This window comes from Dendropsophus ebraccatus, chromosome 1 (genome assembly GCF_027789765.1).
Source record: "Dendropsophus ebraccatus isolate aDenEbr1 chromosome 1, aDenEbr1.pat, whole genome shotgun sequence".
In the NCBI taxonomy this organism is placed as follows: domain Eukaryota; kingdom Metazoa; phylum Chordata; class Amphibia; order Anura; family Hylidae; genus Dendropsophus; species Dendropsophus ebraccatus.
In genome coordinates, this window is record NC_091454.1 from 103,902,037 (window position 1) to 103,924,682 (window position 22,646).

Consider the following 22,646-nt stretch of genomic DNA (forward strand, 5'->3'; position numbering starts at 1 on the left):
CTTGCACAAAAAATGACGGACTTAATAAATGTCCCCCTATGTGTATTCCTTTTTATTTTAAAAGGAAAAAGCGGATGCCTTTTTCTATTCTTTTTTTTTAAACATCGTGAACATAGCCATACCCTGCTCTAATAAGTTTTCTTTCTAAGTATTAATGGTAGTATTAGCATCAGTTCTTAGGTATAGATATAACTGCTTCTTTCAAATTCTTGAAAATTATCTTAAATAGTGATACTTTTACTGTACAGTAATTTTTAGCCCATAATATTTAAACATGTGTTGGTTTGTTTGTTTTTTGCAGTAGTCCAACGTTAGTAAAAAACATACCTACCAGCCTTGGCTATGGAGCAGCTCTTAATGCCAGTTTACAAGTAAGATTATAGCTTTTATTCTTGTTTTATAGAAAGTGTGTTTGTTTTACTGAGGAGTCTTTACAGTGTTCATTAATAGTTTCACCTGATACAGTTGTGCATCTTAGAAAGAGGAATACACTCTGGCTTTAATGCTTTTTGCTTTTGATGTGAAGTGGCAAGAAGGACACCCTGTGGCAAGTCCTGGAACACTCGTATTTTCACAAACTAAATGACTGCTCATGTGATTTGGTTTCTCTGTGAATTAAACAATCTAGTAGGGGCAGTGCACAACTCATGGATTATACATGCATTATTCTAAATAATGTAGACAGATTAAAGATTTCTACAATAAGAACAACACTGCCCGTATTGGTATTGTCAGCTAGCTGCAAAACAGAAAGCGTAAGTGATCCAGACTGCCTTAGCTGTGTAACAGAAGACGAAGCCTTTAATGATTATCTCTACTAGTCAATGTATACTAGATGACCACCTATATTACTTGTGCTATCCTCACATTTAACATTTATTTAGATGTTCATAGTGGAATATACTGTAGAGTGTATGTTAACACTTTCTTTTGCTGCCTACAACTGGTCATAAATATTCATTTTAAAATGGTTTTCTTACCATTGTCAGCCCTACAGCTATTGAATAGAGTGACGGACCACATGTTTAACCAGCACTTTATTCTAATTCCTCCTCCCTGTAGTCATACAGTAGGAAGGATATAACACTCTGGAGCACTGTTCTACCGATTGGGTGATCCCCTAGTGATTACGCATTGATCACCTGTCCATGTAATGTCGAATGTGTGACAATCCATTTACTTAGAATGATAGATGCACAATATTTTATAAGAATCAAGATACAAAAAATTTTGTTTTTTATTGTTTCCTATTAGGCTGCTCTGGCAGAAAGCAGTTTACCTTTGCTAAGTAACACAGGTTTGATAAACAATGCATCCACTGGCTTACTACAAGCAGTACATGAAGACCTCAATGGTTCACTGGATCACATGGACAGCAATGGAAACAGCAGTCCAGGCTGCTCGCCACAACCACACATGTAAGTGCATTCTAAAATTGTAGTTTTTTTTTTGTTTTAACTTGTGTTAAAGTATACCTGCTGTTTGGGAAAAATTTTGACATGTCCTAGAGACGTGAAAGGTTCTGATCGGTCGGGGTCTGAGTGTTCACACCCGTACTGATCCGGAGAATAAATGGAGGAGAGGACCACGCTCCATTACATTATGAGCCTGTTTTTTTTCTCTAACACAGTTCAGGGAGATGACGCGATGCAGTGCATCTTCTCCCGGCTCTATCTCCTGAACACTCAGACCCGGACCAATCAAAGCTTTTAACATGTCTCTCTGACATGTGAAAAGTTTTCCCACACAACAGTGACACTTTAATTTATTTGAAACCATAGTTCTACAACAGTGAGAGGCACAGCTTTGCTGTTATCCGTCGCTACTAAGGTCGATACAAACATATATTAGCTTGACAAAATAAGTCCTTTGGAAATTATTTTTGCTTGACACATCTATTGCGGTAAGTCTAATAGGGGGCTTCTAAAATACTACATTTTCCTTAAAAGGTGAGCTTAGAATGTACCTTTCACTTTTTGATATGTGCGTCTTGGTACTCCACTTTACAATCTGTGAAGAATTTATGCCCTTGAATTATTTAGGGGGCCCTTTAGATAAATTTCATCTCATTACGCTATCCCTATGCACAACATATGGGATACCAAAAGATTCCAAATTCAGCACTCAGCAATGTTTAGTGGCCTCAGAGAGAATAAATGGAGTGCTATCTGCACATGTGCAGTGGGTCTTGTTCATTCTACATTAATTGTGCCCTTGTTCTTGGGATTGGTGAGGGTCCAACTTGTTAGTTCCCTGTTATTTATCATGGGGATAGGGTATTTCTTTATTAGATGGAAATAACCCATTAAATGTAATACACATTAGAGATGCTCCAATCTTGAGCATGCATCCAACTATAGACCACCAATATAGACACATGCTCAAATTCGGATGAACCTGAATGTGCTTAAAATTCAGTCATCTCTAATAAGTATCTATCACGAAGGCTTTAGGTTTTAAATTCAATCTGAAACCAGTGACTGAAACCAGCCAGTTTTGGAAGTTTGTTTGAGTTTGTTTTTAAAGTATTTTAAAAGAATATTAAATATTTAAAGGGAATCTATTTCACATAGTGTAACTATTCAGAGCTCCGGGTAGAGGTAACAAGCCCCTTAACTTTAGATATTTGAACTTCTGCCTGTGAGCCAAGCAGTTTTAGGAATTTTTTATACATGCAGTTGAGCAACAAGTGCACCTAAGGTGAGGCTGATCACCTTAAGTATTTCTATCCCTATTGATCCTTGCCTTTTCTTCCTGAATTTTATTGACAGCCTCTGTGTTGTAGGGGATGGCATTAATAGGCCCTTGAGACAATAAGTCACTCAGTAACTTTTACAAAAAAATGGAAATTGTTTAGTTCACTAGAAGAACTTCACAAATTTAAAGCTACAGCCAGGGAATGTGCCTCTAACCCCCACCCGTGATTAGTTACACTATGTAAAACCATCAGACACATTCCCTTTCAGTTAATTGTGCATTTATTTATAATAAAAGATTATTACATAAAAATAACAAATACTACATTGGTGTGGTATTACAAGGTATGTGCTATTTATTGTATACAAACCAGCATTTATAGCTTTGGTTTGATCATCAGAATCAAAATCCAGAGTATTGATGGACAAGTCAAGGCTGATAGAGGCAACTGGCATAGAATTTAACCCTTAGAGGACCGGGCCAATTTCAATTTTTGCGTTTTCGTTTTCCTCCTTGTGCTTAAAAGGCCATAGCACTTGCATTTTTTTCACCTAGAAACCCACATGAGCCCTTATTTTTTGCGCCACTTATTGTACTTTGCAATGACAGGCTGAATTTTTTCATAAAGTACACTGCGAAACCAGAAAAAAAAATCAATGTGTGGTGAAATTGAAAAAAAACGAAACAAAACGCATTTCTTTTATTTGGAGGGTTTTTGTTTTTACGCCGCTCACCCTGGGGTAAAACTGACTTGTTATGCATGTTCCTCCAGTTGTTACGATTAAAACGATAGGTAACATGTATAACTTTTATTTTATTTGATGGCTTGTAAAAAATTCAAACCATTGTTAACAAATATATGTTCCTTAAAATCGCTCTATTCCCAGGCTTATAACGCTTTTATGCTTTGGTCTATGGGGCTGTGTGAGGTGTCATTTTTTGCGCCATTATCTTTACTTTCTATCGGTACCTTGATTGCGCATATGCAAATTTTTTATCGCTTTTTATTACAATTTTTCTGAATTTGATGCAACCAAAAATGCACAATTTTGCACTTTGGGACTTTTTTGCGCTTACGCTGTTTACTGTGCGAGATCAGGAATATTTATTTATTTACTTATTTTTATTCATAACATGAGGAAAGGGGGGTGAATCAAACTTTTATTAGCGGAATGATTTTTTTTTTTTTTGCTTTTACACTTATACTAGAAGCCCCCCTGGGGGACTTCTAGTATATGCACACTGATCTCTCATTGAGATCTATGCTGCAGCCGGAAGCAATCGAGTGCCGAGCTGCGATCAGCGCCATTACGGCGCAGACCCCGGCCCAAGCTGGATGTGTGGATCGCTCCTCCAGGACAACATCCTGGGGGGGGGGGATCCACCCCACTAGACACCAGGGATGGGCTGCAGTAAGTAATCGGATGCAGCTGTCAACAGCAATTAGAACATCCCTAGGCGGCCCAGGACGTACTGGTACACCCAGGGTCGTCTAGGGGTTACTGAGGGACCCTCACTGCCATTATTAGTGTTATTTGGTAGCAACCACTATTACTAACACTAATATAAAGGTAAAGCGAATAGGTGAGCCTCTTTGTTCTATAACTGGTAATAGAGTAGCCCATGTCTGCTTATAAAACGTCTATGTCTGGGTAGTGCTGGAGAGAAGTCTGTGAACACCCGTGATCACCTTGTTATACCCTATCCTATGGATTTGAGATAACAAGCTCAGATAGAATCCCCCTTTAAGCCTCAACTCTTTGTCTTCTCTTTACTCTCTTGCTCTTCTATTACCGCTCCCTCCGATTGTGTCACATAACCATGTAACCATACCTTGCCGGAGAGGCTGAAGCATCACTAGTTTCCATACTTTAGACATAACAGTCCTGAATTTAGAAGCTGAGAGAACAGGCACATGTGCTGTAAAAACTAGCCTCTGCCAAGTTGTGGTCACTTGTTGAAGGAATAGTACAGCTTGGGTACAGGTTGGAATTCTTGCAAGAAGACAGCCATAACACAAAAGAGACAGTGCATCAAAGCTCACTTAGCTTCCAGCTGTGGATCTACAGTCATGTATGTTCATGGTAAATTTGAAAAATGTTTAACTTTTCTTAAAGGGTGTTCCATACATTGCCTTAATTTCAAACTCCTCTCTGTATCTGCTCCATTGGATTTACTGTATGGCAGCCTTGGAAGTTTACACTAGCTGCAAGCAGGCATAGATTTTAGCTATAATTTAATCTCAGCTTAAAGTGTCACTGTCGTTAAACTTTCAAAATCTAAATCAGCAGTTGATGTGATATAGAGAAAGTTTGTAATATACATTCTTTAAAAAAAAAAAAAAAAGAATTTAAGTTATCATGGAAAACATGGCACTTTCTGTGTTTAGACTCTTTTTTCCCCAAAGGGTCTTAACACAGGTAGCCCCATTTTTCCTAGGTTAGAAGGCAGTCATTTGATTTACTGACACATTGAGCCGTGACTCTCTGTACTGTCCGCGACTGCATGTGTTTAGTCTTTTGTATGTGTTTAGTGTCTTTATTTCAACCAGCAAAAGACTAAGAAACTGACTTCAGGAGACTGGACCTTGATTTCTGGTAAGTTCAGCTTTGTTTTACAGCATGTAACAAAAAAACAAATGAATGTAAATTGCAAACCTTCTTTATGTCACATCCACTGTTGATTTCGCTTTTGAAAGTTAAAAAGACAGGTACACTTTAAGGGGCCTTTTACACAGAAAGATTATCTGATAGATTATCTGCCAAAGATTTGAAGCCAAAACCAGGAACAGACTATAAACAGAGATCAGGTCATACATGAAAGCCTGGGACTTCTCCTCTTTTCAAATCCAGTCCTGGCTTTGGCTTCAAATCTTTGGCAGATAATCTGTCAGATAATCTTTCTGTGTAAAAGGGCCCTTATGTGCAAATTAAAATGTTGCTCACAGGGAGGACACGCCTCCCCCTGTGCAATGCCATACCTTATTCTCATCCAGTCTGTGAGCAGGGAGCAAAACATTAAAAAGTTACACAATTTTTGTTCAAGCTGGGGCTTTGTGCAAAAATGTGCAACTGAACAAGTGTACTGAACCAGTGCTGTATACAGAAAAATAAAGCAATGTGCATAGACATAGTACAGGGTAGATGAGGAAAAGAAAGGATGGTTAGGGCCGGTTCACACTGAGCAAACACGGCGCAATTCCGCGGCGGAGCTCTCCGCTGCGGAATCCCGCCGTGCTCAGTGTGCTGCTTTGAGTGGATGGGAGAGCGCGTGCCTGTCTGCTGCCGCCGCTCTCCGCTCAAGGAATGAACATGTTCATTTTTTCAGCGGAGAGGAGAGGGAGTGGACAGGCGCGCGCTCTCCCATTCGCTCAAAGCAGCACACTGAGCACGGCGGGATTTGTGCCGCGTTTGCTCAGTGTTAACCGGCCCTTACATTGTTATAGACAGGTCTAAATGTGCAAGGCAGAAGTGTCTATATACTGTAACTGTAAACATTAGCATTAGCAAACACAGCGTTAGCTTTAGAAAGGGTTGTTGTGCATCCTGTCGAAACATAAGAACAGCAAATAAAACTAATTCAGCAGCGATAGGCTGCTAAAGAAAACACAGGAAGTTGGTATATGATGCAGTAGTGGTATTTTGCAGTTGATAGTAAACATAGGCAGGTGACTCATTGCATGGGAAGTAAAAAAAAAGGGAAGTAGAGGGGTTAAAGGAGTTGTGGCGTAACCCAGTGAAGTATCCCACCCTAATGAATCTCCTAGTGCTCTAAAATCTCTCCACTTATCCCAGTATGTCTGTAATTTACTCGCCTTAGCACTAATTGCTCACTCCATAGTATAATTATATTAGGCCGCATCAATAAATTTGGGCATGGCAGGAAGGCTTTAGCTGCTGCTTTAGATAGTCTTTATCCATAAACTTTTAGGGCACAAGGATGTACTAAAGAGGGGAACAGTTCCTTTCTACATTTCAGGGGAGAGGGCTGCTGAAAACAGTGCATTAACTTAGGATAACCTAGACCAGTGCTTCTCAATTCCAGTCCTCAGGCCTCACCAACAGGTCATGTTTAAAGGATATCCCATACAAAGAACAGCTGTGATAATACCTAATGCACTGAGTATAATTATAACACCTGTGAAATCCTCAAAACGTGACCTGTTGGTGAGGCCTGAGGACTGGAATTGAGAAGCACTGACCTACACCACTTGTGGAAAGAAAACTCTTCCAATGAAGAAAAAACAAAATCACTTCATTAACTGTACATAATATGAGACATCTTTACCGATTTACCATTTCACTGTAAACAATAAATATATCTACAGTATCTTCTAGAGCAAAATAGTTATTATTATTATTATTATTATTAGGCATCTGTGTTATAAGCGCAGTCTAATAAAAAATACTAGTCAGTGTATGCCACATGTAATGTAATATATCACTTTAGGGCTATGTTCACACTATGTATAAACAATGGGCGCTGTTTCAGATGTTCCTGCAGCCGATATTACCATATTGGCCACAGGAACATGATTTTAATTGGAAAGTGGGCACATTTGGTTGTGCCTGCACTCTAGTTAACCATTTAAGTTTAATGTACGGCTGTCAGAATGGCCATACATTGTGAGAACAAAGCGGGAACAATGGCGGCTGTTCCTGCATTAGCGGCTGCAAATAATTGACAAGTGCGGCCGTAGGAGAACAACAGGCATTGTTTACTACAATGTGGAAACAGCGGTCATTGTTCCCATAGACTGCAGTGCATCATTTTAAAGCATTTTAATCGTCAACAACAGCCGTTCTTGTCTTAACAAATACACTGTGTGAACATAGCCTAGGTATAAATACTGTTTTATGCAGGATTATTATAGCAAGGTTTTCTAAGTACCATAGGCATGCATATTGTCCAGATATAAATAGCTATTAATTATGTGTTAATACTATTTACATTTTCTGGACATGGATAATAAACTCACCTACAGTTTGTGACCTTTAGAGGAGACTATAGAATGATTCCTTTTAGACATATTAGAGCTATTAAATGCTGGATGTTTTATGATTCTAACATTTCAGTTCATTTAATTTTATATGACAACATCAGAATATCGGCTTGTTTTGCTAACCTGAATTCTGGTTATCAGGCTTTACAAATCATATACATGATGGCATCAGTTTTGCCAAAAACCCATATGCAGGATATTTTCATTTGATGCTGAAAGGCCACATATTTATTAACATCCTGCTGCTATAACCATGAGGGATGCAAAAGCAGAAAATCTTCCTTATTGAGCCAATATCCATAAAAGTACCCTGGAATGTACATAGTCATTATCTGACTGATTATGATCTTCAAACCAGCTCTGAACTTGCACTAAATTAAGTGCATTGCCCTTTTATTAAAACCATAAAATACAACTTTAACTATTACCCATGGTTTACATAGAGCCTGAAAAAGTGTAACTTTTTCCCTGTCTTATAAATCAGCATAATTACATATTCAACTTTAATTACTGGTGTGTCTGTATTGGCAAGGTTTATATGTTATATTTTATGCAGAACTACGATTCCTATTAATATTTAGCAGCTAACTATATCATTAATTACTCTAAAATCTTTCCCCTACCATCTTTTTAATGGAGCAGAGAGAGTGGAATTATTAAAAATTGATGCATTGTGGATTTCAGAAATGTGTATGAAGTGTTGGAAATGCCTGGCCTTAATCAGTGATGTCAAATGTGGTACTTTCCTGTTTACTAAATTGTACAACGCAGACCTTGGAGATATTGTTTTAAGGCTTCATCCTAATAATGAGGTGATGTAAGATTTCGATTTAGGTAATTGCCTATGCCCAGCTGTTTATGGTTATTAGTCACTACCATCAAGATGCCTAAAGCTCTGCTGTGCTGTACAATACAGTACATGCATCCTATTGTTTTTCGTTTCGTGTTTTTTGTTTTGTTCTTTTTTTAAAGGACATGATAAGTCAGTATGGTCCAAAAATAGAATTAATATTTTTAGTTAACACACGTTAATATTTTAGTGCTAGAGATTAGCGAGCTACGAAGTACGTTCGGGTTCTTCCAAACCCGGACTTTTGACCAGCTGCTTCAGAAGGTGGATCCAGCCCTAAGGCTGCCTGGAAAACATGAATACAGCCATGGGCCATGTTCAAACAGCGTATAACACTGGCAGTTCTGTGACCTGACCGGGTCACAGAATGGCCGGTGTTACTGAAGATCATCCCGACCGGTACCGCAGTATTCGCCAGATGACCTTCATTTCTGTTAAATTAGGATGCGGGGGCATTCGCGTACGTCCACATCCCAATTCACAGTTGCACACAATGAAGCGTGCGGCCGGTGCAACACACTCCATTGTGTGAACTGACATGTCTGTGCGAACGCTAATCAATGAATAGCGGCCACACAAAAGTTACATGTCAGTTTTTCATGCGGCAGGTTGGAATCCCGGCCAGAGCATATACCACGTGTATACGCTCCGGCCGGGATTCCATTTATTCACATACAACATATCTTCTGCATAAATCACAGCCGTTGTTGCTAATTTCAACAACAGCCGTGATTTATTCAAAGGATACTTTGTGTCTATGTTTTTCGGGGCTCCCTACTTCTGCATTTAACTTCTTCTGCTACTGGTAATCAAATGCAGAGACTTTGGGTTAGGATGAACCTAAACATGTTCAAAGTTCGCTCAACTCTTGCGATCTTAATTTAAGTTAGTCTCCATAATTCATTTATTTTTACATTAGTTTATAACAAACTAGATACATCGGGTATTGTACCTCGTCGGAGACCATTAAATCCTTAAAATTAAAGGTGTCTTTAGATGTGTTAAATATTACAAAAGAAGTAATAAAACCTAAAGTAGAAGGAAGATGGATGTAAGCTCCTGAGAGCATTTCACTCTAAAACAAGGAAAGTGATCAATTCTGAGAAAAGTTCTTGTTTCTGGAGCATTAGGCTATGAACCATGCAGTGGCTTGCTTAAGGCATCCCACTCTGTGTTATTTTTCACTTTTAAGAGTTCTCATGGGCATGTTAATGCTTTCTTTGTGTATGAATTACTGAATGATAAAAATTTTAAGAGCAAACAAGGGGTAAGGCTGTATGTATTGAAAACAAGTGTTTTTGTTTTTTTTTAAATTACTTAGACGATAGCTTTTGTAAAGCATGTGTACTCATTTCTTATGCATGAATGGTATGACTAGCACTCTAACACAGTATGTGCAGAAGACTGTATATGTAAAATTATTTCTTTATTTCTGTGGATGAAAACCTAATGTAGGTGACATATTTCACTTATCTTATCACATTTAATCACCTAATCACAATATATCTTAATATATATATCTGTAGTTGTTTGTGCAGCTTTTTGCTTGAAGGAAAGTAGCCACCCCAAAGATTACCTACTCCATAGTACTCAGAAAGGTCCTTCTAGGGACAGCTCCATCACCAAGTTCTCATGAACTGCCGATGAAGTATCTCCTGTATAAGAAGTAACCATCTGTGTGTAAATACATGAACAGTTAGATCTGGAGCGGGTTTTAAAAAGGGATGAAGGCATAACCCGCAACAAAGGTTGGAGAAGGTTCAAAGAGCCTGGGACACTGCACAGAAAGAGAGAGCCCAGATGGCATAAAAAGCATTGAAATCTGTATAAAATCCTAACCTAACACTGCCACATCGTATACGCTCCGCCGGGATCCCATACGCCGCCGGAAAAAACGGACATGTCAGTTTTCTGCGGCCGGAATTCAGTGAATTCCGGCCGCAGAAAGCCCTGTCAGTTCACACAGTGAAGCGAGCGGCTCCGGCCGCTCGCTTCACTGTGGGCTATGGAAGCTCTGATGCGGGTGCACGCTGATGCGCCTGCATCAGAGCTCCGCGGCCGGACGGATCATCCGGCCGGTAATTAAGTACCGGCCATGATGATCTGGGCACAGACCGGCCGTTCCGTGACATGACCAGGGTCACGGAACGGCCGGTGTGATACGCCGTGTGAACATAGCCTTGGGATGTACATAGTTATACATACTGTATCAGGTAGTTAAGGTTATAGCAACCTACACGTAAAATCAGGTTAATGAAAAATCCGTTTATACGGAATAAGTACATACATAAAAATAAAATGTATTGAATTTCAAAAGCAATATTGAAACAACTCATATGGAAGTCTGCAGATGACAAGAAGAATGTACTAATATTGTGCATTGTGTCTATGCTGCTGATTTTGCTTAATACAACTATGTGCATGGAGGGAGATTTATCAAACATGGTATAAAGTGAAACTGGCTCAGTTGCCCCTAGCAACCAATCAGATTCCACTTTTCATCCCTCACAGACTCTTTGGAAAATGAAAGGTGGAATCTGATTGGTTGCTAGGGGCAGTTTCACTTTACACCATGTTTGATATATTTCCCCCCATGGAGTGTATACAGAAGCACACACACACCATCTTTATATTATCATATGTTACTTTTTTATAGCACTACATTACACTACACAGTTTTTTCCTCCCATTTCCATTACACAACAGCCAATAGAATGTGGCTCATGAGGCATATGGATGTTCATTATAGGATCATACACCTGTACATCCTACTTTAAGATGTAGTCTGGCATTTTGAAAAGCTCCCTGTAACCCTGCTATCACGAAAGTTATACAACTTGCTTACGCTGTAGTCATCAGTATGAAGCCATTTTGTAAATATACTCACCACCAGAAGTTATGATTTTTGCTCCTTGTATCTTCACAGTCGACTCCCCATACTCCAGGAACAGGACCTTTTTTGTCATTACATCATTGACTTGCTTCAGCAAAGTGGGATTGGCCCGTACTTGACCAGAAGAATTAAACCACTATACAGTCCAAGATAAAGATGACAGCCACTTCAACCTGGGCACAAGGCTATATAAACAATGTTTACATGGCTCTGTACACATGTCAGTGATGTAGAAATGGGATATATATATATATATATATATATATATATATATATATATATATATATATATATTTTAAAAGTGGTTTACCATCCAAATATATTAAACCAGAAAATTCTAGCCCCAGTGTTCTCTTTAGGCACCATGCGTGCAGAAGATGTAGTGCTTCTTTGCATATACATGCCCATATGCTATAATCTGTTTCATGGACAAAATGTGATATGGATGCCTATAAAAATGTACATACTCAAGTGCTGAATAGACTTTGCGCTTCAACTTTACGATGCACCAGTCAGTGCATCTGTGAGGATAGCCTCTATGGAGATTCTAAAGACAAATGATGTATGACGTGAAAGTTGAATATTTATACTACCAAAAGACATCTTAAATCTTTCTTTCCAAAAACACAATATTATACTAATGTTCAAAAATACATCTAGCCATGAAAATATCAAGGTTGATTGACAAAGTTGCTTGGTATTTGTTTGTAAGCACAAGCTTGTTGGTTTGGAAAAACATCATGTACATGTAACCATGTAAACTATTGTCTCTTGAGACTTTTCATCTGTTAATGTAGACAGGCATTACTGTATATGCGTATATATGTAACTGACAGGCGATAATGGCAGTGGCAGCATTCAAACAATGCAATGGGGACCGCAGCAGTGTCATTACACTACACGTTCAACAATTTAAAAGCATTTGAACAGTCATCTCTCTTGATGACATGTGACAAGGTAGGAACCGCTGAATTCATATATCACTCTTAGTGCCCTGTGTAGCTCAGCACTGAGTAGAGGCAGTTTCACCAGGGGAGGAAATGATCAATCTATGGGAAATACAATACAAATTTGTAGTACTAAATGTGAAAATAAGAACCCAAGAACATATGTAATTGATTATAAAAGAAAAAAAAGAGGTCCTGATCTCTCTATGTCTTATTCGATGAAGTATGTCTTATTATATTTTACATTATTTTTTTTATTCTGACATAGCATTTTTTCAGGTACTGCTGCCAATATGTGTCAGCTGATATCTGGCTGTGACAGCTCTTACATTTGACAATAACAGTCTGCAGCACATTAGTTTATTTTCTGAATGTGTTTAAAAAAAATCGTAAATACATATCAAGAGTTTTCAGAGTATTCAGACCACAACCGATGAGGGGAATGAGTAAGGAGAAATTCATGCTCAGCGTACACTCTTCCGGCTCTGTGTCCATAACTGAGGTGTGCACATATTGTAAATCTATAACTTCATTTTACTCACAGAGACACAGAGCTTGGCAGTAGCTTGCCTCTCTCCCCACCCATTTTGCTAATGAAAAAACTTTTGACATGTCTCTGCTACATGTCAAAAGTTTTTTAGGGGGTGACAGGTACAGGTGTAATTAATAATGTAAAAAAAGAAAATCATGTAAAAAACACAGCCTAGACTTCAGCCACTCCAGTTAGCATGGATTCTGATGTGTACTCTCTGCATCTGCAGTGTAACCACAGGCTGGTGGAGCAAACAGATGAGAAAGAAACAAATAGGTAATAGGTCAATACCAGATAGGCAGAATATACATAAAAGCAAAATCTCATTTCTGAGCCAGGGTAAAGAGGGTAAAACCAGTATACAATGACTGGACATAGGGACAAGTAACAATCCAAGTTTTTTTCCTATAAGACAAGAGAGCAATCCACAAAAACAGCGGATAGTATAAAAAATATAGTACGCGGCAAATAGGAAATAAATAAGGGAAACAGCAGATTTAAATAGAGAGCTATATGGATTGGCTACTAGCCTAGTATCTGATTGGTCCACTGACTGCCCCTGCTAATTGACAGTCCAGTTGAAACTACCAATTGGTGGTTTGGCAAAGTTCTGCATTTGGTTACACGCCACTTCACCCTCTCCCAGTGCCACTGACTAGACCAGGATGGCAGCGACAGAAGAAAGCCGCTGGACCTCAGACAGGTGAGTAACTCATACTGGGGATCTTGGTATGAATTGTTCATGTTCACAGGAGTAATTTTTTTAAATTAATGGTTGTGGTTCAAAAAATAGACTTTGTTGTTTTTCCAGTGTTTGATTGATTTTCTATGGCAAGAAACACTGACATGATTGTAAGGAGATCTTTACCCTCATGGCCTGTAGAAAATAACTAGAACAAGTAGTCACAAAGACCTTGCCTAGAAAATTTAAATTAAAACAAAACTGAAAAGGAGCATAATTAATAATGAGATGCAAATAATTTGCAAATCAATTGCTATACATTCATATCAGGAATACAGAGCTCTAAAAGGAGGTAGCATGAATGGAGCAAACATATAAGTAAAAATAGCATGAATACATACTGGTATGGATGCACTGCCAATACTACTATTTAGTTAGAGTGGCTCTGAATTGGCAAATAATGGGTGCATGCCCATTTTTCCCATTATGATGTCCTTATATATACTATTGGAGCAAATGTACATGGATTTGGTGTTAGACGACCCCTTTAAACGGCATATAAAATAAATCACTAGCACACAGTTTAAGTTTAATTTCATGCTTTTAAGGTAAAAATTGTACCTCCAATCACCTATGGCACAGCATATAGAAGAAGGAAGCATGAGTGTGTACTTGAACAACTGACTACGAAGGAAAGCCTTTAATGGGATGGTCCCTTGTCTAATATGATTCCATTCACCTCATGGACTGAATTACATTTTTATACACAGATACAAAATCTGTTCACAGGATACATCTATAGACTTACCTAATGTTAACTTCTAATATCCTTGAGCAGGATGGGTCAACATTGTATCACTTTTTAAGTGCATGTTTGGGAATCATCTTACGAGCATGATCTTGTTTTCCTACTTTCTCCTGCTGACAAGCATTATTTATTTTCTCACATAAAATTAGTTTAGATTTTTTTTCAAATTACCATTATATATATATATATATATATTTATTTATTTTTTAATTGCTTTACATGTTCTCATTTCAAGATTTTGTTTATGTTCGTTTGGTTGACAGCCCTTACTGAAATTATTATTTTTTTTATTTTTTCCTTCTACAAATGATTGAAATTTGTCCATCCTAACACTTTCTTTTTTTATCCTATTGAGAAAAAGATGAAGTATTATGAAACTTAGATGAGCTGGTTGTGTGAGATAATACTTTCTATTGCCAACACTATGATTGCTTTGAATTGCTTCTCAATGCTCATAAGGCTATCCCTCCCATATTTTTATGTGAAAGCAATCAAATAGTGGTGTGATATGCAATAGTGGAAACAATGTTGTCCATTACACTCTACGTGCATTCACAAGGGATGCTACCTAATTTCAATATTGCAGGCTATGGGGATAAAATATAAATCATGCATTTAAGAGTTTATGATATACATACACATTTTTTTCTAATAAGTTAAACATATTTTAGTAAATACTATGATGTTTGTTTTTTTTTAAACATGGTTTAGAAACATATACTGTATATGTCATTAGTCAGTGCAAAGTGGTTAACTATATACTGCATTTTAATTTACTGTCTAAGGGTGCCTTCACACGTACCACATCACCACAGATTTCACTCTGAGAGTAACTCCACTGCAATACTGTGTACTGTTACGGAATATGACCACATTCTCACAGCGGATTTCCATTCCACTGTGAGAACATAGCCATGGCCTACTTAACTCAGCAACTGCTGGGCTAACATGCAAATGCATTACCTATCTGTGCTGCAACTTGCTTCTCTGGCTCCCGGGTCACTGTCATCCCACTCAGCAAATCAGTGGCTGCGATGCGACAGTGCACTGCTTGGCTGAACGTCATTGACCCAGCAGCTGGAGAAGCAAACTGAAGCGCAGACAGATAATGTATTTGCTTGTTAGCCCGGCAGATGCTCAGTTAAATAGGCTGTGGCTAATAGTACAGAGTATCACAGCAGATTTCACTGCGGAAATTGCAGCATGAAATCCGCTGCAATACGATACGTGTGATTCAGTGTCGGACTGGGGGAACTGGGGTCCACCAGAGGAAATGACCCTGGGGGCCCACCAATGAAGAATCAGTGAGAAACAACATGTCAGACAGTGTTTGTGCTGGTTCTAAAGCTGGGGGCCCACCACAGGATCCTCTGCTCCTCTGGTGGGCCAGTCCGACAGTGCGTGTGAAGTCACCCCAAAAGGCCCAAACATTGACAAACTGTCATGGTGATAACATTTATGATGATAACAAACTCTTGTTAAGTTAACAATTCAAGGATATTGATGAATATTTGACTTCTGACATCCGTTCGTGGTATGGAGCATCCATTTGTGGTATTTGTAAGATGTGCACTTCATGTGAGGTGAACAGACCCTCACACTAAGATATATGTACAGTACATGTATTAGGTGAAATTCTCACTGGGGTTTGAGAGGGATCTGACCAATTTAATTTAAGAAGCAGTCAATATTATTCCTACAAAGAATTTAACTAAAGGATGCATTCTGCTGTGAATGGTCCAATAGTCACCATGACCAGTCTCTGAAAATACCCATTCTGACTTACTGTTGTATATCCCACACATGTGCCATTTTGTTTGAGTTTTCATGGCCAGTAAGGTTGGGTGTACCTAGTGAGAGACTTTTTTTTTCCTGTTTACTTTTTCACCTGTGGTATATTTGTTGCAGAACCTTTTGTAGTAGACATCTGTTATAAAGTAGGTTGCTTCTATAGGATGATCATTGGATGCTAACACACTTCACCAAGAATTCTAACAAAGATTATTGACACAAAATTATATGTCCTATAATCGCTGTATGGTAGTAAATATATATAACGCTGTAGTCTTTATATTTAATCATTTATTAAAACTGATGAGAAGATTTATAGATATGTGTGTTTAATTACAATTTATTCCTGCCATTCGTATGGAAGTCATCCATTACACGTCTCCTCTCTTACGTGACCCTGTGTTTTTAATGTTTTGAAACAAGCAGCCTCGGAATTCCATGTCTTGTCTTGTTAGATGTAGAATCCAAATGAAAAAGGGAGATATGTCCCCATGCAGACCATAAGTATAGAAGCAAATTTTATTTGTGTTTTTTCTGTTTCCCCATTTGCTTGTCTTGTTAGAGTCACACCAGTTTTCTCTTCTGTCTTTCTGACTTCCACTGTTTCTTACTTTTCTTAGTTTGGGTCATAGCTATTGCTGTATCTTTTCCTTTTACATTGTTCCAGTCCCCTGTTGTTGCACTTTCAGATCATTCAAGTTCCTTGTCACTCCTCTTGACAAAAGGATCATTCCAGTCCCCTGTCATTCCACTTTGAGATTGTTCCAGTGCCTTCAACGGTGAGCCTATTATGCTTTAATGTGATTATGGGGTAGGAGGGAATTAATAATAGTGCCACATTAATCAAGGCTTTACAAAATAATATTTTGCATGTGCAGAAAATAAGATTTTATTTGAGCTTTAAAATAAGGAGATCACAGAAGCATATAGAGTACAACACAATATTATACAATATACTGCAATGTAACTATATTATAAATACCATGTAGTCATGTCCATAGGTTGCTGTTGGAGAATCCATTTTAGCAATGTTATTAATGGAGGAGTCTTTACTATATAGTCTGTGTCATCCAATGTCAAATGCATTCATCAACCGTTGTTTAAAAGCTTATTTATTTCAGATTTATTACTACATATTTTATGTGAAAGCAATCAAATAGTGGTATGATATGTAATTGTTGATACATTGTTGTCCATTACACTCTATGTGCATTCACAAGGGATGCTACCTCATTTCGATATTGCAGGCTAAGGGAATAAAACTTGGAGTACACCACTAATAATCAGGGACCATTCAGAGTAGGAATCATTGACCACCACTCTCTAAATATAGTCCTTTAACCCCTTAGCATCCCCCTTAGTGACCCAGGGAAAGTTTAGAGAGGGGTCCTGCCGGGACCCCACTCTGAATGGCGCCGCTTCCGGCTGTTATGTACAGCCGGGGAGCACCTCTACTAGCAGGTGCAGGTCCCGTTGCCGTGCCGGCTAATTAAGCATCTAAATGCCGCTGTCAAACCTGACAGCAGCATTTAGATGTTTAGCTCAATGCTTCCCTGGTGTCTAGTGGGACGGATGCAATCGCAGGGGAAGATCCCGGCTCGGCAATACATTGCTGTGGTATGCAGCAGGCCAGAGCAATGTATCACCGATCTCACTGACCATTGCTGTGTATATACACAGCATTGATCTCTAAGAGAGATCAGTGCTATGTATATACAAGTCCCCCAGGGGGACTTCTAGTTAAAGTTAAAAAAAAAACGTAAAAATGTTTTTTTTATTAATAAAAAAAATCCCCTCCCCTATTAAAAGTCCAAATCACCCCCCTTTTCCCATTTTAAAAAATAAATAAATAAACATATTTGGTATCGCCGCGCGTGCAATCGCCCAAACTATTAAATTATCACGTTCCTGATCAAGCTCGGTAAGGGCTCATATGGGTCTCTAGGTGAAAAAATGCAAGTGCTATGGCCTTTTAAACATAAAGTGGAAAAAGCAAAGGCGCAAAAATGAAAATTGGCTTTGACTTTAAGGGTTTAAAGTGTATTTCCATCTCAACATCTACAGTTATACTGCAATGACATTCATTTAGAAAACTTGCCTCCACCTGATATGCTGCTTTTTCTATTTTACTGTTGACAGCTTAGGTTACAGACCACCTTTCTGCTGTAAAAGCAGTGGCCTGGCTGGTATATGCATAGCTATATTATACATATTTATATAAATTATATACATAATATATATACACTATATACATAATATATACAGTATATACATAATATATATATATATATATATATATACATAATACATAATATATATACACTATATCTCTATACATATACACTATATACACACTGTTTTTAGAGCAGAGAGGTGGCCGGTAACCTAGACAACAAGCTAGCAACTTCTAGCAATGTGAGGAGCCCTACAATTATAAGTATGCTATTTAAGATGAGAAAAAACAACTACTTTCTAAACTCATAGACCATCATAGTGTACCATCAGGTGTCGATGAGGGACAGTGTCACATGCTTTAGCAAAGTCCATACAAATTAACTTATGTGAAGTAAAACAGAGATTGCTAACAGAAAAGTCCTACACTCAATGTAATAAGTGCTATGGAAAGTTCAGAATTAACAGAGGGCAGCATTCTAAAACACAAGCCAATCCATGCATCAAGAAGAAAATGCCATCTTAGTGGGTATGATGGTCCATCTTTCCTGCCATCTCTGCCACTATCAACATTCATGTTGGAAACTGCAGACTTGTCTAAGCCCTACAGCTTCTGGTCCCTTGCTCCAGCACTGCCGCACAGTTTTACTGATACAGAGCAGGGTCCCCTGTGTACCTTGTACTCTTATTAGCATATTTACATTTTTATATATTACATTCATTTTAATGGGATACCCCTTTAAGTCAAAAAGGCTTTGAGTGTGCAAGTTAAAGTGCCATTAGGCCTATTTTTATGTTTTACTGTGTAAATATGGGAATCCAAGAAGATTCTAGCCCCCCCCCCCTTACTGTCATATGTGTCTACCAACCCCAGCCCCCCCCCCCCTTCTTCCCAGAAGTCTCCAAATTGTCATTACCTTAATTAAAAAAAAGTAATCTGTCAGTAAGATGTTGTAAGTTACCTTGGACTTAAAGGGGTTATCCAGCGTGGGGGCTATTTTTAGATCTGGCCGGGGAGAAGGTGGCTGAAAGAAAAGATGTCCACTCACCTCCCCGGCACCAGCGGCGGGTCCCGCATCGCGTTGCGCCGGTGCCCGGTTCACCAGAGCGTCGCGATGTGGGACCCTTTGATGGAACCGGGGAGGTGAGTGGACGTCTTTTCTTTCAGCCACCTCCTCCCCGGCCAGATCTAAAAATAGCCCCCACGCTGGATAACCCCTTTAAGAAGCATGACAGTCCCTTTGAAATGTGCTCCGCTCCATGCCAATCCTCTCCAGGTGCTGGGAAAAGATGGATCCCATCCTGGTAAACGTCTCCCAGTTTCCCAGGACTGGATCTATCTTTTTTCCAGCACCTGGGGAGGAGCGGCATGGAGCAGAGCACATTTCAAAACCCCGCAGCCTGATGTCAGTCAGCAAGCAAAAAAAAAGTTTGGCATACTTGATATAAGAAGTCAGAGTTCTTGATGTTTGAGACACAACGCTCAACAGCTGTTCAAGGAAAGGAACAAGTACGTAAAAGTAGGTAGTAGGATGGGGATAGGGTTGGATATGGATATATCTTGAAATATAGTATAGTAAATCTAAACTATAAAGGTGACATGCCTGTCACCCAATTGGTTTAAAGCGACTCCGTACCCCCAATCTGTCCCCCCCAAACCACTTTGGATAGCTGCTTTTAATCCAAGATCTGTCCTGGGGTCCGTTCGGCAGGTGATGCAGTTATTGTCCTAAAAAATACTTTTAAACTTGCAGCGCTGTGTCTAACGGCCGGGGCTTACATTAGTATATGCATTAGGCTGGCACAACCTCTCCTTCCCTTCTCCCCACCCTCCTCATGATTAGGAATGCTCCAGGCAGATTGTTTCCTATTCCCCAGCTTTGTGCATACTGAACATGGGCTGGATCGTTAAGACACCTGTGCAAAGCTGAAACAGCAGTAAATGTTCCTGGATCATTCCTAATGCTGAGGAGGGTGGGGAGGAAGGACGGAGAGGTTGTGCCAGCCTAATACATATACAAATGTAAGACCCGACCGTTAGACACAGCGTTGTAGGATTGAAAGTTGTTTTTAAAACAATAACTGCATCCCCTGCCGAACGAACCCCAGGGCAGATCTTGGATTAAAAGCAGCTATCCGAAGGTACAAGTGGTTTAAGGGGGTCAGATTGTGGGTACAGAGTCGCTTTAAGATTTTATGCATTACTCAATTGTCCAGGTTTCTTGTACTCTTTAGGCTATATTTGATGTTTTTCTTTCTGTTTTTACTTTTAAAATGATATCCATCATTTTGAGTTGAAAATTATGTTGGACGCCTTTCATTAAATGATGGCTGTTGGTAAAGTATTCTAGTTCAGGTGGACTGATTGGCCTTTGGGTGTGTCTTTAATTAAAAAATACATGAGCTATCATCGTAAAGACGGTGAAAGGATAGTGAAAAACAAAAAGCTGTGTGTGAACAACTAAAAAATAATGTCCATTGTTTTTAACAGACGTCCACTAATAATCGTCATGATCATTATTTTGACGTCTGTGCTAATGTCTGGTATCTACTACACTGTGTGCGCTGGGTAACTATCATTCTAATGATTTCTATGCATTCTATTGAAGTCAATCAAAATGCTGTAATAACGGACACCATTTTAAAAAGAAAAAGCGGACGTCTTTTCTCTTTTTTTAGTGTGAACATAGCCTTAAAGTGAATGTACCATCAGGCCCGGGCTAAAGCACTGGAGGCAGGAGGCACCACAGTGGGAGGAAACCCCCACCTCTCTATGATGCGGCTCCATTAGAATCAATGAAGCAGTGTCATAAAGGGGTGTGGGTTTCCTCCTACTGGGGGTGGTTCAGCCCGTCTCCAGTGCTTCAGGCCTGATGGTACATTGACTTTAAGATGAATCCTTTACATACATATGACTCTATTATTCATGTTTTGTTTCTAACATTAGGTTAAAAAGCAAAAAATGAAAAGGCACATTTAACATTCTCTTTGAGCCTTTATTTTGTTTAATGATAAATTTTGAGTAAGGTATGTGAGTTTTTGTGCAGTATGGTAAAAAAATATTGCAAGCGCAAAATAAAAGTGCAGATAATGTGCCCCTAAGGGTATAAAAAGCATTAAAACTACATAGTGTAGCTTGTATTCCAAGGGATTGGATAGAACCCAGAATGAAACACATTAATTTTACCTGTTGTATAAATCTCTTAGTCTCATCAGAATTGGTATGCTTTCAAGTTGTTAGGTGCTTTTACAAATACATGTTGTGTGCACCTGTTCATGCAGTGCATATACAAAAAAACAAGCTAATAAGACATTACTTTATCTAAAGCTATATGCATAAGCAGTCTGGGGAGTTTTTATATAAAGCATGCATTAACATTTTACTATGAGGCCGTTAGATTAATACTCTTCTTTTAAATACCTAGCTTACCAGTTTATTGTTAGGACTCAATAGGCAGCAACAAGTGTTTGTAGTTACACAAGAGAGGCACACTAGCTTTCATAAAGAGCCATGTGTCTGCAGTTATTGCCACTTTTAGAAATTGTTACACAAAAACTCCAGCCTTACTTTGCACTTATTTCAGATTTTCACATAATGCTATATGTTGCAATTATTGGAAATCTAAACTTTGTGAAATGTTTTCATATTGTAGCCAGATATTTATGAGGTGTAATTTTATACTGCATAATGTAGGACTTCAATCCCGGGATTTGAGTAAATACCTTTGCATCTGACATCATGGGAACAACATTTCCTGGATATCCATGTTATGGCTATATTCTGTATTTTTGTAAATCTAGTAGTAAATCTGACAAACTTTTCATTTTAGAGATTTTTTTGATGTTTTCTTTTTTTTCACCTAAGGCTAGGTCAGAATTGTCTGAATCCATTTACCTTGTGATCCCTAACAGCTGTCAGATTGAAATAATATTTTAAAAAGTTAACATTGTTTGATTTAAAACCCAGTCATACAGGAAAAAGGCATGTGCCTGGGATTATAGAAGTGTGACTATGTATATTATCATCATGCATATTCTTAAAAGCTTCTTTGTTTTATATTCTGCTTCCTTTCTTTATACAGAATGTCTATAGCAAGATCATATATTGTCTTATGGGTTTATTTAAGAATGTATCATATATCGTTATTGACTGCTAACCTGCATCTTACACCTCTGGACCTAATATACACAGACCATGCAACAACAGTCTAAATCTGTTTAGAATTAATCATACCTATTTCTGATTGTTAGAGTTCGCAAAAAAAACAAACA

At 38.6% G+C, this 22,646-nt stretch overlaps 1 protein-coding gene across 13 annotated transcripts in view; it reads left to right on the forward strand.

The window, feature by feature from the left end:
* The window catches only part of FOXP2 (forkhead box P2), a 209,106-nt gene that overhangs the window by 171,489 nt on the left and 14,971 nt on the right, over positions 1–22,646 (forward strand). For 10 of the 13 annotated variants that reach the window (XM_069976224.1, XM_069976213.1, XM_069976232.1 and 7 more), the window contains 3 exons: positions 302–371; positions 1,255–1,418; positions 16,892–16,981. In XM_069976224.1, the coding sequence (XP_069832325.1) occupies positions 302–371; positions 1,255–1,418; positions 16,892–16,981 (324 nt within the window). Of the gene's footprint in view, positions 1–301; positions 372–1,254; positions 1,419–11,475; positions 11,677–16,891; positions 16,982–22,646 lie in introns of those variants that run through there. The other 3 variants (XM_069976269.1, XM_069976274.1, XM_069976277.1) reach the window with 2 other exon arrangements.